The sequence below is a fragment of the Mobula hypostoma genome, chromosome 8 (assembly GCF_963921235.1).
Source record: "Mobula hypostoma chromosome 8, sMobHyp1.1, whole genome shotgun sequence".
Lineage (NCBI taxonomy): Eukaryota > Metazoa > Chordata > Chondrichthyes > Myliobatiformes > Myliobatidae > Mobula > Mobula hypostoma.
This window is the reverse complement of record NC_086104.1, coordinates 57,561,495-57,580,058: the sequence shown is the minus strand read 5'-3', so window position 1 is coordinate 57,580,058 and position 18,564 is coordinate 57,561,495. Positions and strand designations below refer to the sequence as shown.

General features: G+C 40.5%; 1 protein-coding gene across 22 annotated transcripts in view; it reads left to right on the top strand.

Annotated features, from left to right (window-relative positions):
- Positions 1-18,564, top strand: part of LOC134350558 (girdin-like) — a 280,107-nt gene that overhangs the window by 203,666 nt on the left and 57,877 nt on the right. For all 22 annotated transcript variants that reach the window (XM_063055910.1, XM_063055909.1, XM_063055907.1 and 19 more), the window contains one exon: positions 13,487-13,632. In XM_063055910.1, the coding sequence (XP_062911980.1) occupies positions 13,487-13,632 (146 nt within the window). The remainder of the gene's footprint in view (positions 1-13,486; positions 13,633-18,564) is intronic.

The window sequence follows — 18,564 nt, the reverse complement described above, 5'->3', positions numbered from 1 at the left end:
AAATCAGCGTGAGCTCATCGATCTGATGGCCTGGTGGAAGAAGCTGTCCCAGAGCTTGTTGGTCCTGGCTTTTATGCTGCAGCACCGCTTCCCGGATGGTAGCAGCTTGAATAGATTGTGGTTGGGATGACTTGAGTCCCCAGTGATCCTATGGGCCCTGTTTGCACACCTGATCTTGTGAAGGTCCTGAATCAAGGGACTTTCACAACTACAGATGCACTGGGCTGTCTGCACCACTCTCTGCAGAGTCCTGCGATTAAGGGAAGTACAGTTCCCATACCGCAATGCTGTGCCGGACTTCAGAAATTACTTTGGGTTACCAATAGCCCTCTATTTTTCTAAGCTCCATGTACCTATCCGGGAGTCTCTTAAAAGTCCCTATTCTATCCGCCTCTACCACCATCATTGGCAGCCCAATCCACGCACTCACCACTCTCTGCATAAATAAAATTACCCCTGACATCTCCTCTGTATCTACTTCCAAGCACCTTAAAACTGTGCCCTCTCATGTTAGTCTTTCTTTGATTCAATCTTTGATTTATGCTGACATTCCCATTTTTTCACAATCTTTCTTAAATATGATATTGCCTGGAATATTATATTCATTCTTAGCCTAATTTGAGGCACATCTTCATTATTGCAATCACTGTTATTTGATTGGACTACCTGCAGCTCATCAAACTGAAATGAATTTGCCAAAGGTATAAATGTATATGCACCTCATTACACCCCAGCCAATCTCACTTTTCCCTATGACTGAGCTCCCTATTTTTGAGCTTCTCTTTATTCTTCTATAGTTTCTGCTCCTTGTCATGAAACAGAATTGCTGAAGCTGTACTGGCAGCGATATCCATAACTTCAGGCACTTCTTGTCTTTTCTGTTTCAAACATCAATGCTCCAAGTAAGATGCATGCCAATCACCAAACTTTTCGTGGTGTGATACTGAACTATTCATAGAAATAATTTCAAAGTTAACAGGCTGTCTTAGTATTTTCAAAACCCGCCTACTTGTAATCCTGACATTACCAATCTACAAACATGTAGATAAGTGAAATGGAGATGGTTAATGGTGTGGAGCCTGGTAAAAGACTTTGTGCCAATTTCAGAGACTCTTTCTTCCTAGTGAATTGTTCTGCGAGTTTCTTCCCATGAATCCCTTGTTGATCCGACAGTTAGAGTTGTTTAGGAACTTTGTGGTGTCCCATAGGTGACCTTTTATCTTGGCTTTGCAGGTTCTCTCAGCCAATGTACTGTTCTAGTTATTAATTTGCCCTATATTGTTAACTTGCTGCTTGCCAGAATAGTGATGACAAACCATTGCAAAATACTCACAACTGTTATAACAAAGTTAATGCATCTTTTTATTGACTCTTTCATTTAAAATTTGTTCTCATTCTTCGTTAACTTCAAATCTTCCTCTGAAAGTTGGTGCCTGAAAATAATACATCAGTAGGAGTACATTTTCATTTAAAATAGTTGAATACGTACCAAGTAGTACAGACTTGAGAAATTGATTGAATTGCTTAGGGCCAAATCAGAATTATTTTGAGCCTGTGTATATATTATTTGGCCAGATCATATTTGACTTGGTCTGGCATCACTGTGCCACAAGGTGGAGCAATCCATGAGCCATGACAGGCTGAAGATGTCATAAAGTAGAATTGTTCACAGATGGCCCTTATCTCTGTTTGATAGGTGTTGCCAGCACAGAGCCATTCTGACTATCCCTGATGATCAGAAATTGATTTAAAAAACCATCAGTTTATAAAAAAAATAATTAAATTATTTACATTCACATAATTAACTGATGTAAAAAGATAAACTGCATTCTTAAATGAATTTTAAGACATATTATTGTGTTCCTCAGCTGCATTGACCAACTATTTGACCATTATAACAGCTGATGATCCTGAAGCTAGTACCTCATTGTCTGTCAAAGCCATCTGGGGCAAACCAGTCTTTTATTGTATGAAATAACCTGTACTGGGCAGAGCTGAATCCTAATTAACTGTTGATGAAACAGCACTGTCTAAACACAGGTGACAGTCAGACTTGGGCAGCTCATCTATTATTTAAAGAACCTGTCTTTTTTTTCCCTTTAATGTTTCCTTCAGGTTTTTCACCTCATTTCATATTGAAATTCTTTTCCACAATACTAATTGATTACCACCTGAAGACATTGACTCCAGCCCTGTTGAAGTGCAACCTCAAGTGCTTTGTTTTGATAGCTATTTCCTATACCTGATGAATGCTTCCTTTTTTTTCTTTGCAAAAACCTTCACTATTCTTTGTTAATCAAAGTTTTCTGAATCTACTGTCTTTGCCTCTGACCCTTATTGGAGCATGATTACTTTGAACTCTTACTATCTTTTAAGCACCTTCCACTTATCAGATGTTATTTTCCTCTTTTGCCACTGCTCACCAACACCCAGTTTAGGACCCTAACCCAAGGGCCAACCTTACCTCTTTCCACAATCACCTTGAGACTTTGGATGTTTGGACAGTGTTCCCAAAGTTTTCCCTACAAACATTTCAATGACTTGCCCATCCTCATTCCTTCAGACAGGCTCAAGTATAGCCTCCTTCCTATATGGACTCTACACACACTGCTTCAGAAATCCCTCCTAAATGTAATTTACAAATTGTTCCCCATATAAGCCCCTTCTATGGGAACAAATCCCAGTGTATATTCTTGAAGTTTAAATCCCGTACTTCTGCAATCCTATTCTTTTTACACCCTATTGTGAACTGCATACTGACCTGATCTAATTCCCAGTGACTATTGGGAGGCCTACAGTACCCTATCAATGTAACTGCTCATTTCTTGTCTCCAAATCTACCCATATAGCCTCCCATTAGTTGATCCTGTTATGGTGTTGGGTTTGCTGACTGCAAAGTTCCAAACTCAAATTAAGGCCTTAAACTCTATCAGATACAAATAGCCAGGAGTGCTCTCACTGAAAGAAGATTATACTGCAACTACCAATCTTTGAAGTCTAGTTTACTTCCCTGTTTATTCTCCACAGCGAGTTTAGCTGCCAATTCCCACTATTCAAGTGGTAGGTCCAGGTAACAAAGTAACTTAAAACAGAGTTCGTTTACCAAGTCAAATTTATTGTCATTTAAATACGTACATTTATATATAATGTATATAGAAACAAGACGTTTCTCCAAACCAGGGTGTAAACACAGTAGAACACATAACACATACGATAACTTATGAAGGTAAAGATAAAATCTACAGATGAATCACACATAAGTAACAAACTAAAGTGCATTAGTATTACTGGAACAGATTAACTAGTGACACTTCGAATATGATGCAGCAGGGAGCTCAGGAGCCTGATGATAGAAAGTAAAAGAGGATGCTGGTTGTATGGGTGGGATCCTTAATACTAAGGGCACTGTGTATGCAACGCTGCTGATAAACGTCCCTAATGGAGACCCCTTTGACCTTCTCTCAGTCCTTTTTAGAGACTTCTGATCCGATGCTTGACTGCTCCCATACCAGATGGAGATGCAACTTGTCAGGATGCTCTCAGTGGTACTCCTGTTAAGATGGCGGCGGGGGGAGCCTTGCTTGCCTGAATCTTCTTAGGAAGTGTAGGTGCTGCTGTGCCCTCTTGTTCAGAGAGGTAATATTAAGGGACCAAGTGAGGTCATCCATCATGTGAACTCCCAGGAACTTAGTGCACTTACCCTCTCTATGGAGGAGCCATGAGAGGGAGATGGTTCATCTGCACCTTCCTGAAGTTCACAGTGATTTCCTTTGTCTTCTCCATGTTCAGGCTTAGGTTGTTCTTCTTACGCTGATCCACCATCGGCTCCATTTCCTCTCTATACTTCGTCATGTCATCATACTTGATAAGGCCAACCAACGTTGCGTCATCTGCAAATTTGATGACCCGGTTTGAGCTAGATCCTGCGACCTAATCATGCCCAGCACTGTGAACAGCAGTAAGCTGAACACACAGACTTGGGAAGGGCCAGTGCTCAGCATAATGGGACTAGAGATGTTGCTGCCCACGTGGACTGACTGTGGCCTTACTGTTAATAAGTCCAGTATCCAGTTGCCGAGGGAGGTGTTGAGATCCAGCAAGACAGTTTCCAGACCAGTTTCTGGAGTATGATGGTGCTGAATGCTGAACTGAAGGCTGCTATATGAGACCCCATTTTCCAGGTGGGACAGGGCAGAGTGGAGGGCAGAGGCTATTGCACCATCAGTGGATTGATTTGAGTGATGTGTGTTTGTTCATCGTCAGCGTCTATGAGGATCTCGACACCATTATGATGGTGTCGAGAGTAGCGCATGATTTGGATTTAAGTGAGGGAGAGTTGCGCAGCATCAGTCTCACTGTCTCTTCCCAGTTCCCAACTGGATCCAGTGGCAAGACAGTTGAGATGGCTGGAGATGGGACTAGGCACAGTGGATGACCAGGACATCTTCTGTGTCTTGTCGTGCTCTACGCATTCCATGATGCTTGCAGAGACCGTCTTCTTGACCGTTGGACCTTCCATTGGTCTCGTCCGCTCAGTCCACCGGAGTCTGTCTTCACATGCTGGGATAGACAACTCCCTATCTCACGGAGGGTTTGAGACCTCACCCAGATGTGTTTCATGATGGTAACACCCTCAGTATATTTCTGTATGTAGTTGGTCACAGAATCCACATATTCCTTGACATTAACATGGTTGCCATAGGTAGCAGCCTCCCTGAACATTCGTATTATCAAAGCAGTCCTGCAGGCCAGGTTTTCACCATCTTTAGATCTGGTTTGGCCTGTTTGTATGCTGGAATTAGCATAACAGATAAGTGATCAGAGAGTCCAATGTGGGGTCGAGGGACTGCTTTATTGGCACGTGGTCTATTAGTATAAACCCAGGTCTAATGTATTTTCACCTCTGGTAGCAAAATCAAGATGCTGGTGGAATTTAGGTGGGTCTGTTTTTAGGTTCGCTTGGTTAAAATCACCTGTGATAATGAAAATACCCTCTGTGATACACGTTTAAGTTCTAACAACGCTCTTAAAACATATTTAATACTCACAGAGGGTTTCTATCTTAAATATTTCCAAATTACAAACCATTTCTAAACACAAAGGATTTCCAAAACACAGGTACAATTCCTATAAACTAATAAGACATACCACTATGTAGGTGAGTAATTCATCGGTTGCAGAAACTGAAGATGGAGCTATGGATTCTATTTCACCCCACGTTTCTTTAATGTTTCTTCTTAATGTTCCTTACCCTATCACTAATAAGCCTGAACTGAACGCTACATTTGATGTAGATGGTGGTATGGTGTTGTGGCCATCACTAAATCGTGGCCGAAGGATGGTTGTAGTTGGGAGCTGAATGTTCAAGGTTACATGTTATATCAGAGGGATAGGAAGGTAGGCAGAGGAGGTGGTGTACTCTACTGGTAAAGAATGGTATCAAATCAGTAGAAAAATGTGACATAGGATCAGAAGACGTTGAATCCTGTGGGTTGAGTTAAGAAACTGCAGGGTTAAAAGGAAGTTGATGACAGTTATATACAGGCCTTCCAACAGTGGCTGGGAGGTAAACCAGGTTACAATAGGAAATAGAAAATGCGAGTCAAAAGGGCAATGTTATGGTAGTCATGGGAGAATTTAACATGCAGTTCGATTGGGAAAAAAATCAGGTTGCTAATAGATCTCAAGAGAGTGAGTTTGTTGAATACGTAAGAGATAGCTTTTTAGAGCAGTTTATCATTGAGCGTACTAGGGATCAGCTATATATTGGGTGTTATGTAATTAGAGAGCTTAAGGTAAAAGAAGCCTTAGGAACCAGTTATCAGAATATGATTGTGTTCAACTTGAAATTTGATAGGGAGAAAGTAAAGTCTGATGTAGCTGTATTTCAGTGGAGTAAGGGAAATTACACAGTTCAGGGTATGATTCTAAACTGCAACCGGTGATGAGGCTCCGATTGGGGACTTTCAGAGGTTTGGGGAAAGTGGAGTTACCACTTAATCATTCCTTGCACCCAGGGCTGCTCTGACCCAGAACGGTAGCACCAGCAAGAGTTCCTGCTCCGGATACGAGCGAAGGCCAACGGCAGATCCGGCAGGTTCAGTAACTGAACTTATGACGGAGAAGGCGGATGAGCTACGACCTCAAATGTCAATGGCTATAGTATAGGCGGATGAACATTTGAGAAGAGAAATGGCAATTTCTTTTGTTTGCCTGACAGTAGGCAATAGCAAACCACCGTTGCTACTTACTAAGAAAACCATGGTCAAACTCACAAAATGTATCACACAACAACAGCATCAAGAGGATCTTCAAGACAATTCTGAAGATGCTTCGCTCAGTAGGGTTGATTCTGACCTGCAGGGGATCCCCAACCGTCATCAAGCTACTGCTCATAAAATTCAACATGCGTAGATCAGGGGATGCGTGAACTCTCAGGGAAGCAAGAACTGTGCTTTCCTGCTCCACCAGAACTGTGAAATGGGAGCATTCTCAGAGAATTTACGGCCACTTCTGTGATACCAGAGACTTGTGGTGCATGTAGCAGGGAATTCAGAGGATTACAGACTACAAGTCTACCCTGCACATCAGTGACCAGGATACTTCACTCCCTGAGAAGTTGACAGTCTTCTATGCCCGGTTTGATTTGGCTCAGAATGTTGGACAATATCTAGTAACATGAGGAAAGGAATTGTAGCAGCAGAGATAGAAATATAGAAAATAGGTGCAGGAGTAGGCCATTTGGCCCTTCAAGCCTGCACCGCCATTCAGTATGATCATGGCTGATCATCCAACTCAGATCCCTGTACCTGGCTTCTCTCCATACCCGCTGCTCCCTTTAGCCACAAGGGCCATATCTAACTCCCTCTTAAGTATAGCCAGTGAACTGGCCTCAACTGTTTCCTGTTGGCAGAGAATTCCACAGATTCACCACTCTCTGTGTGAAGAAGTTTTTCCTCATCTCGGTCCTAAAAGGCTTCCCCTTTATCTTTAAACTGTGACCCCTCGTTTTGGACTTCCCCAACATCAGGAACAATCTTCCTGCATCTAGCCTGTCCAATCCCTTTAGGATTTTATACGTTTCAATAAGATCCCCCCTCAATCTTCTAAATTCCAGCGAGTATAAGCCTAATCGATCCAGTCTTTCTTCATATGAAAGGCCTGCCATCCCAGGAATCAATCTGGTGAACCTTCTTTGTACTCCCTCTATGGCAAGGATGACTTTCTTCAGATTAGGGGACCAAAACTGCACACAATACTCCAGGTGTGGTCTCACCAAGGCCTTGTACAGCTGCAGTAGAACCTCCCTGCTCCTGTACTCAAATCCTCTTGCTATGAATGCCAGCATACTATTCGCCTTTTTCACCGTCTGCTGTACCTGCATGCCCACTTTCAATGACTGGTGTACAATGACACCCAGGTCTCGTTGCACCTCCCCTTTTCCTAATTTCCTAACCATTCAGATAACAATCTGTTTTCCTGTTCTTGCCACCAAAGTGGATAACCTCACATTTAGATGAAAAGGTGAGAAGACAGTTGAAACGTCTCAACCCAAGCAAGGCTGCAGGACCGAATGGTGTCAGTACCAGGGTGCTCAAAGCCTGTGCCCCTCAGCTATGTGGAGTACTTCGCCATGTCTTCAACCTGAGCCTGAGGCTCCGGAGGGTTCCTGTGACGTCCTGCCTTGTCCCTGTACCGAAGACGCCGCGCCCCAGCGGCCTCAATGACTACAGACCAGTGGCATTGACCTCCCACATCATGAAGACCCTGGAGAGACTTGTTCTGGAGCTGCTGCGGCCTATGGTCAGGCCACACTTAGATCCCCTCCAGTTCGCTTACCAGCCCCGACTAGGAGTTGTGAGGATGCCATCGTCTACCTGCTGAAGTGTGTCTACGCCCACCTGGACAAGCCAGCGAGCACTGTGAGGGTCACGTTTTTTGACTTCTCCAGTGCGTTCAACCCCAGCAGAAGCTGACAGCGATGCAGGTGGATGCTACCCTGGTGTCATGGATTCTTGATTACCTGACTGGCAGACCACAGTACGTGTGCTTGCAACACTGTGTGTCCAACAGAGTGATCAGCAGCACTGGGGCTCCACAGGGGACTGTCTTGTCTCCCTTTCTCTTCACCATTTACACCTCGGACTTCAACTACTGCACAGAGTCTTGTCATCCTCAGAAGTTTTCGGATGACTCTGCCATAGTTGGATGCATCAGCAAGGGAGATGAGGTTGAGTACAGGGCTACGGTAGGAAACTTTGTCACATGGTGTGAGCAGAAATATCTGCAGCTTAATGTGAAAAAGACTAAGGAGCTGGTGGTAGACCTGAGGAGAGCTAAGGTACCGGTGACCCCTGTTTCCATCCAGGGGGTCAGTGTGGACATGGTGGAGGATTACAAATACCTGGGGATACGAATTGACAATAAACTGGACTGGTCAAAGAACACTGAGGCTGTCTACAAGAAGGGTCAGAGCCGTCTCTATTTCCTGAGGAAACTGAGGTCCTTTAACATCTGCTGAGGATGTTCTATGAGTCTGTGGTGGCCAGTGCTATCGTGTTTGCTGTTGTGTGCTGGGGCAGCAGGCTGAGGGTAGCAGACACCAACAGAATCAACAAACTTACTCGTAAAGCCAGTGATGTTGTGGGGATGGAACTGGACTCTCTGACGGTGGTATCTGAAAAGAAGATGCTGTCTAAGTTGCATGCCATCTTGGTCATTGTCTCCCATCCACTACATAATGTACTGGGTGGGCACAGGAGTACATTCAGCCAGAGACTCATTCCTCCAAGATGCAGCACAGAGCGTCATAGGAAGTCATTCCTGCCTGTGGCCATCAAACTTTACAACTCCTCCCTTGGAGGGTCAGACACCCTGTGCCGATAGGCTGGTCCTGGACTTATTTCATAATTTACTGGCATAATTTACATATTACTATTTAACTATTTATGGTTCTATTACTATTTATTATTTATGGTGCAACTGTAACGAAAACCAATTTCCCCCTGGGATCAATAAAGTATGACTATGACTATTTATCCACATTAAATTGCATCTGCCTTGAATTTGCCCACTCACCCAACCTATCCAAGTCACCTTGCATCCCCTTAGCATCCGCCCAGCTTCGTGTCATCCACAAACTTGGAGATGCTGCATTTAAATCCCTCGTCTAAGTCATTAATATATATTGTAAACAACTGGGGTCCCAGCACTGAGCCTTGCAGTACCCCACTAGTCACTGCCTGCCATTCTGAAAAGGTCCCATTTATTCCCACTCTTTGCTTCCTGTCCGCCAACCAATTCTCTATCCACATCAATACCATACCCCCAATATCGTGTGGTTTTTGAGGAGGATGCAAAGAATATCATGGACGAAACAAATATCTAATGATGTCATAAACAGAGCAAACACAAAAAGAGAAATAATGTATGAGATCATGAAAAGGCAATGTAACTTCATTGGACATGTGATTAGGAAAGAGGAGTTAGAATGCACAGTAATTATGGGAAAGATTGAAGGGAAGAAAGCAAGAGGAAGACAAGGACAAATGATGATGGAGACAGCTGCCAGAGAACTGGAAATGAATACCAATGAATTGATCCACTTAACCTGAAACAGGAGTATGTGGGCCATGGCAGTCAAAGAAATTGGGCATGGCACCTGATGATGATGATGATGAAGGGAAATTACAGTGGTATGAGAGAGGAGTTGGCCAAAGTAGATTGGAAGGAGCTGCTGGCAGGGATGTCAGCAGGGCAGCAATGGCATGCATTTCTGGGAAAAATGAGGAGGATGCAGGACATGTGTATTCCAAAAAATGAAGAAATATTCAAATGGCAAAACAGTACAACCGTGGCTGACAAGGAAGTTAAAGCTATTGTAAAAGCAAAAGAAAGGGCATAAAACAAAGCAAAAAATAGTGGGAAGATAGAGTATTGGGAAGTTTTTAAAAACCTACAGAGAGCAACTAAAAAGATCATTAGAAGGGAAAAGATGAAATATGAAACCAAGCTAGCAAATAGTATCACAGTGAATAGTAAAAGTTTTTTCAAGTATGTTAAAAATAAAAGAAATGAGAATGGATTTAAGACCGCTAGAAAATGAGGCAGGAGAAATAATAACTGGGGACAAGGAGATGACTGATGAACTAAATGAATATTTTGCACCAGTCTTCACTGTGTAAGACACTAGCAGTATGCCTGATGTTGTAGTGTGTGAAGAAAGAGAAGTGGGTACGATTACTGTTACAAGAGAGAAGGTGCTCAAAAAGCTGGAAGACCTAAAGGTACATAAGTCACCCGGACCAGAGGAACTGCACCCTAGGGTTCTGAAAGAAGTAGCTTTAGAGATTGTAGTGGCATTAGAAATGATCTTTCAGAAATTATTGCAGGCTGGCATGGTGCCAGGGGACTGGAAAATTGCAAATGTCACTCCACTCTTTAAGAAGGGAGCAAGTCAGCAGAAAGGAAATTATAGACCAGTTAACCTGACCTCAGTGGTTGGAAAGATGTTAGAGTCAACTGTTAAGGATGAGGTGATGAAGTACTTGGTGACACAGGACAAGATAGTACAAAGTCAGCATGTTCCTTCAGGGGAAATCCTGCCTGACGAACCTGTTGGAATTCTTTGAGGAGATTACATGTCGGATAGATAAAGGGGATGCAGTGGATGTTGTATATTTGGACTTTCAGACGGCCTTTGACAAGGTGCCACACCTGAGGTTGTTTACCAAGTTAAGAGCCCATGCTATTACAGGAAATTTATTAACATGGTTAGAGCTTTGGCTGCTTGATAGGGGCCAGTGAGTGGGAATAAAAGGATCCTTTTCTAGTTGGCTGCCAGTGACTAGAGGTGTTCTGCAGGGGTCGGTGTTGGGGCCACTTCTTTTTATGCTGTATATAAATGATTTAGATGATGGAATAGATGGCTTTGTTGCCAAGTTTGCAGATGATATGAAGATTGATGGAGGAGCAGGTAGTTTGAGGAAAGAGGTAGGATGCAGAAGGACGTGGACAGATTAGGAGAATGGGCAAGGAAGTGGCAAATGAAATACAGTGTTGGAAAATGCATGGTCATACACTTTGTTAGTAGAAATAAATATGTGGACTATTTTCTAAACAGGGAGAAAATCTGGGAATTTGAGATGCTGAGAGTCTTGGGAGTCCTTGTGCAGAACATCCTGAAGGTTAACTTGCAGATTGAGTCAGTGGTGAGGAAGGCAAATGCCATGTTAGCATTCATTTCAAGAGGTCTAGAATACAAGAGCAAGGATGTGATGCTGAGGCTTTATATGGCACTGGTGAGGCCTCACCTTGAGTATTGTGAACAGTTTTGGGCCCCTTATCATAGAAAAGATGTGCTGGCATTGGAGAGGGCTCAGAGGAGGTTCACAAGGATAAATCCATTAATGAAAAGGTTATCATACGAGGAAAGTTTGATGGCTCTGGGAATTCAGAAGGATGAGGGGGGACCTTACTAAAACCTTTTGAATGTTGAAAGGCCTAGACAGAGTAGATGTGGAAAGGATGTTTCCCATCTGGGGAAGTCTAGGACAAGACGGCACCGCCTCAGGATAGAGGTGTGCCCTTTCAAAACAGAAATGCAGAGAAATTTCTTTAGCCAAAGGGTGGTGAATTTGTGGAATTTGTTGCCACATTGCAACTGTGGAGGCCAGGTTGTTGGGTGTATTTAAGGCAGAGATTGATAGGTTCTTGATTGAACATGGCATCAAAGGTTACAGGGAGAAGGCCTGGAACTAGGGTTGAGGAGGAGATAAAAAAAAAAGGTTAAATGGTTGAGCAAATTCAATGGGCCAGATGGCCTAATTCTGCTCCAATGTCTTATGGTCTACCTTTATCACTTTTTTCTACCACTCAGGTAACTTCACACTCATATATTTCCTCAGATACCCTTTAAACACAAGCTGTCAAAAAGCATCTTGGAGACACAGTTCTCAATGCTGTAAAGCCAACATCCTTGAATCCATAAACCTTTCAAATGTAAATACATCAGTTATTGCTAAATGATATTATCCATCTAGTATGCAAGCTTCACTGAACTAAGCAACTTAGAGACAACTTGCCTGTGTGAAACAAGCCAAATTAAACAACCTATTGTCTTATATTGCATATGTCCAGCAGTAATAAAGCAGGTGTAGTGAGCCAGCATGTACATCTACTGACAGAGCATCTGCAAAGCTGCTCTATGGAAAATAGCAACACACATAAAAGTTGCTGGTGAATGCAGCAGGCCAGGCAGCATCTCTGGGAAGAGGTGCAGTCGACGTTTCAGGCCGAGACCCTTCGTCAGTCTCAGCCTGAAACGTCGACTGCACCTCTTCCTAGAGATGCTGCCTGGCCTGCTGCGTTCACCAGCAACTTTTATGTGTGTTGCTTGAATTTCCAGCATCTGCAGAATTCCTGTTGTCTATGGAAAATACTTTGTTTTAACTTCAAATTGATTAATGCTTTACACTTACATTTTAAGAATTGAAGACTAACTCATATTTATGACGAGAAATTCAACAAACTGTTAGCTGGGAATATACTTATATCTGTTTTTGACTTTACAAGTGTTTAGAGAAAGCCGAGATTAGCAATCAACTAAGAAGTGAATATCTATCATAATCCGCAGGATATCTTGCCTTTGGTACTGCTGTAATGCTGTCTTTGATCAGAAGTGCAACACCCCTTCCTTTTTAGAACTCTCCCTTTGCACATCTGAAAATTCTATACCCTGGACAGTGAGAGTTTCCATGGTTATAACAGTGTCTTAATCCCATGTGCTGGTCCACTCTCTCAGCTCCTCCATTTTATCTCTGAGGCTACAAGCATTAAAGTAAGTACATTTAAGACTACCAGCTATTTCATACTTCTCTTCCTGTTTCTGCGCACTCTTTCCACTGGACTTGCCTGTTTCTATTTTCTCCATATGTCAGTTTTCCCACCTGTTGCATTGTCATTCTGTGTTCTGCAAATTTACTCATAGGTTTAAACCATTCCAAGTAGCAGTAGAAACCTCCATGTGAAGATGTTGCCAACCCCCACCCGGCCATGCAGTTCAGGTGCAACTCATCATTCATTTATAGGTCATCCATACCCCAGAAAAGATCCCAATACTCAAAACTTCATAAATTGTTTATTTGCTCATTAAAGAGAAGGATGTCAATCAAACTATGAACCACACATTATCCCCTGCCCCCATTCAAGAAAGTATTTTCACTATGACTTTCACTCAGTGGTAAACATTGTTGAGGATTTCAGTTGTAAAATTACTGTAGTTTTGAAATATAAACATTTTAAAAGCTTGTATTTTCTGAATTTTTGCCTTTGAGCAAACTAAGTTATCGTGGAGGATTGTCAAATTATTTTTGTAATAACATCACAGGAATTTACCTTTTCAATTTAACCATCATTTTAACTATGCTGAAAAGATATATCTCTGAAATGTTCTCTTATAATTTTCAAATTATTATATTTTGTGCAGCTACTGAGCCAATTAAAAGGGAATCTTGAGGAAGAAAACCGACACTTGCTTGACCAGATCCAGACATTAATGCTGCACAACAAATCATTATTAGAACAGAGCATGGAGAGTAAGGATCTATTCCATGTGGAGCAAAGGCAGTATATGTAAGTAGAATGAAAAGTGCTTTCAATATGACATTTAAAGATTCTGTCTCATCTTGAATTGTGCTGGCTGTGGCTGGCATTTCTGATGGAAGCATCCAATATTGAGTCATGCAATTAAAATCCAAACTTAAGCAGGCCCACTGTATATCCATCACAGATATTTTGGTATTCTGCCTGTAACCCTGAACCAGCCAGGTCTGAAGTGTGACCAAAGATCCGATTCATTTTATTGGGTGTTCTTGGATTGAGCATGTCATTGATTTTATTTTGATTGATCTTAGTTTCATATATTATGTATTTGTTTGTATTTTAAAACATTGATTTCTCCTTTCTACAAACATTTGTATTTTTAATCTCTGCATTTCTGATGATTTTGTCTCGAATAGTTTTGTATCTAATAGTTTTGACAATGGAAAAAAAGTTTTTATATTTAGATTATGAAGACACACAGTCCTCAATGATAATTGCTCAAATGAGAAAAGATATCCTCCAACAAACAGATCCCAAAAACATTTAATACCCAACCTGTCCCATTCTTTAAAAACTAAATCAGTCATGGAGGGTTTAAAAAATAATTAGAATAAATGGGACTTGAAAGGGAAAATCTTAATAAACCGAAATGTTTTCTAAATTGTATCCAGATCCTCAGACTATGTTTAACTATTAAATTATCAGTTAGTTTACTTACAAATAAAGGAAGTGAGGATCCAAGAAGAGAAATAATAGAAAATTTATTAACAGAGTTAGCTTCTAAAGAAACCCATACTGGACAGTCTACACGATTAATGTAATATAGCCAAAACGTAAGATATCGTATATTAACTGCCCAGTAATAAAACCTAAAATTAGTAAAGGCTAAACCTCCAGACCTTTTAGATTTTTGAAGATGAACTTTATTTAAACGAGGACATTTATTTTTCCATATATAGGAGGATAAAACAGATTCAAGAGAGTCAAAAAAGGATTTAGGAATAAAAATGGGTAAAGCCTGAAAAAGATTTATAGATTTAGGTAGAATATTTATTTTAATAGAATTAATTCGTCCAATCAATGATACTGAAATAGGTGACCAATTTAATGATATTCTTTTTACATGGTTCAATAAAGTAAGAAAGTTTTCTTTAAACAGATGTTTGTAATTCTTAGTGACTGTTACACCCAAATATGTAAATTGATTCCTTACAATTTTAAAAGGGGGATTAGTATTAATATATACCAAATTATTTAAAGGAAATAATTCACTCGTATATAGGTTCAGCTTATATCCTGAAAACTGGCTAAAATGGGAGAGTAAAGAAAGTACGCAAGGTAGCAAGGTCTCAACATGAGAGATAAAAAGCAATATATCATCAGCGTAAAATGAGATTTTGTGGGTGATACCTCTCCTTAAAATACCACAGATATCATTAGATTCTCGAAAAGCAATGGCAAGGGGTTCTAAAGCTAGATCAAGAAGCAAAGGACTCAACGGACAGCCTTGTCTAGTTCCGCGGTGAAGTTTAAATGGTTTGGAATTTTGAAAATTAGTAAGAATCCGAGCAGAAGGAGATAGATAAAGTAATTTAATCCATTGAATAAAATCTGGTCCAAAATTAAATTTTTCTAATTTTTAAATAAATAATTTCATTCAACCCAATCGAAGGCCTTCTCAACATCTAAGGATATCACACATTCCGATATCTCCTGAGAAGGAGAGTAAATAACATTTAGTACAGGGCATATATTAAAAGGGGAATGTCGGTTTTTAATAAATCCTGTCTGAACATCAGAAATAATAGAAGGTAAAATATTTTCAATCCTACGAGCCAGAACTTAAGAAAGAATTTAGTATCAACATTGAGTAATGAAATTGGCCTGTATGAAAAGCATTCAGTTGGGTCCTTGTTCTTTTTTAGGATAAGCGAAATAGAGGCTTTATAAAAAGATTGAGGCAAACTACCCAATTTGAAAGAATCCAAAAAGACTTATAATTAATGAAGAAAAAGCGTTATAAAATCCTCCAGAAAATCCATCTGGACCCGGAGCCTTCCCCAAGTGTAATGATTTGGCCTGAAAAGAAGAATGAAACCAAAGTTTGTTCCAATGGCTAAAAAAAATGTGGATTATCACATTTGCGTATGTGAGTTTCTTGTAAGAAAATAATAGGGACCTTAAATTTCCTAATATAAGCAAAAATCTTATTACGTTTAACAGGATGATTTAACCATTTCACATTAAAACTAAGTAAATTAATAGTTTGGTCCATTTTAATATTACTTAAAGGAAGGATTAAAATGTAAGTTAAAACCAAGCCATAACCCTTGAGAAATGGTAACCAAGCAACAAGTTGGCTAAAAATTCAAAAGCAGCTTCTGAGAAAAAAAACTTTTTTAGTTATCTACAAATCAGAGACTTTCTAAGATCTCAATTATGCACATTTCCTATATGCTCAGATAAGAACTTACTAGATGTAATTTTTAATTTGACACCTTTTCATAATGATTCAATATCTAATATTTATGGTATGTTACTGGAGAGAAGGAATGTTCCTTTAGACAAAATTAAGAATCTCTGGGAACAAGATTTACAGATATCAATATCTGAGGAAACTTGGAATGAAATTTTTAAACCGGTTAATATTTCCTATGTGCTCGCCATTCCGTCATACAATTTAAGGTGGTACATAGAGTCCATACAACTAAAGATAAGCTTTCTCATTTTTATTCAGATATATCTCCCTACCGTGACAGATGTAATAATGGAGAAGCTTCATTAATTCATATGTTTTGGACTTGTCCAAGTCTTGAAAAATATTGGAAGGAAGTTTTTCAAACTTTTTCTTTACTTTTCAAAGTCAGTTTTAAGCCTAATCCTCTGACAGCCCTATTCGGTATTGTTGCAGGACAAATATCAAGCTGAAGACATCTGATTTACATATTTTGGCCTTTAGCTCTCTTACAGCTGGGAGGGCGCTTTTGTTTAAATGGAAAGATGTTTTCCTCCTACTCATGCTCAATGGTTATGCAACATTATGTCATGCTTAGATTTAGAGAAGATTTGTTGTTCAATTTCTGAATCTCGTCAAGACTTTCAATCATTGTAGAGACCTTTTCTGAATAATTTTCAAAACTTTCAAAACCTTCAATTCGTTGTTTAAATTCAGATGTTGGCTATTATTGATTTTTATTATCTGAGAAGGTATTTTACCTTTTTTTTCTCCTTAATAAACAGCTTCGGTCTTGGTAATGGTTAGATCTTATTTTGTAATTAATTAGTATATTTCAATATAACTGTTGATTAACTTACATGAATATGGGGTAATGAGATTGTTATTATGAATAGATATAATGTAATTGGTAGTTTTTAAAGTCTTTTTTGACCTTTTATATATACTTTCTTGTACTCTGTATTCTTCTATGTAGATACTAATTAAAATATTGGAAAAGAAAGAAAATATTGGAAAAGGAAAAAGAGTTTCACTTGTGGCCTAGTCCAGAGGCCAAAGGGTGAGGTGGTTTGTGCACAGGAGTGTGTGGTGGGAGTGAGGATTAAATGTTGAGGCCTTGCTGTGCCTTGTTTCCTGAGTCCAATCAGGGTGCAAGATCATTTTTTTGAATTATCATAAAGCTGTTGAATTCTCAGATTCTTATAGTTATGCAAAGGTTGGTGTTAATCAAAACACATAATGTTCACTGAAAATCAGCAGAGCTGTTAGACGAAGTTTATTTGTAGAAGTTGTTGGAATATGAAAGAACTTGGCGTAGTAAATAGGTGTTGTAAAGAATGTTGTATATTTTAAGGAAAAAAATATTTGAATCAGAGGAAGGTACTAGGTTGAAGAGAAAGGGTAGAGTAATTGGATTGATTTTTGATTGTTTTGGCAGGGAAAGCAAAACAACTATACACTTAATTTATTTAGGGCCTTAACAACCTAACATTCCTTAAAGGAAATGATAGGAACACTTTTAATATTGGAAATGGTACTTATTTTCTTCAAAACATGCATTTACAAATGTTGTTCATCCATCGTCGACGTCGATGAGGACCTCGACACCATTATGATGGTGTCGAGACTAGCGCGTGATTTAGATTTAAGTGAGGAAGAGTTGCGCAGCATCAACCTCACTCTGTCTTCCCAATTCCCATCTGGATCCAGTGGCAAGACAGAGTCAAGACAGCTGGAGATGGGACTAGGCACAGTGGATGACCAGGACGTCTTCTGTGTCTTGTCCTGCTCTACATGTTCCACGACGCTTGCAGAGACCGCCTTCTTGACCGTTGGACCTCACATTGGTCTCGTCCGCTCAATCCGCCGGAGTCTGTCTTCACATGCTGGGATAGACAACTCCCTATCTCACTGAGGGTTTGAGACCCGTCGGCTATCCTCACCTGGTTTAGCCGGCTTGTCGAAGCCATTGTCCGGGGTGTGGCTGCTGTCGCATGCAAACAGCTACAGGGAGCCACAGGTGAGAGCTGAGTGCCAGGTGGGGACCAAAGGTGGACTAACCGCCTTGGAAAGGACACGACATGTTCCCCCACTGGAGGTGCTGCCCCTCCCTGACATCCCACTGGGGTGTCAGGGAGGGGTAGCTTTTACAAATAGCAATGTAGTAAATGACTACAGAATCTGTGTGAAGTACTGTTAAGGACTAATGTGGGCTGTGTCATCAAGAGCACATTCTTATTCATTTAATACAAGATAAAATACTGAACATGCCAAAAATATTGTTGGTGCTATATCACATTCCATTGTATTCTCACTTTTTGAGTACAACTTTTATCCACATTCTTGTGACTTGCATATGGGAGTGATCCCATGGAATTAAGACCAATACCTAAGAAAGTTGGAGACATGAGCCTGCAGGTGTCAGAATATGAGCTATAATGTACTGGAGGAACTCAGTGGATCAACCAACACTTGTGGAAGGTAATTGCTGACGTTTTAGGTTGAAA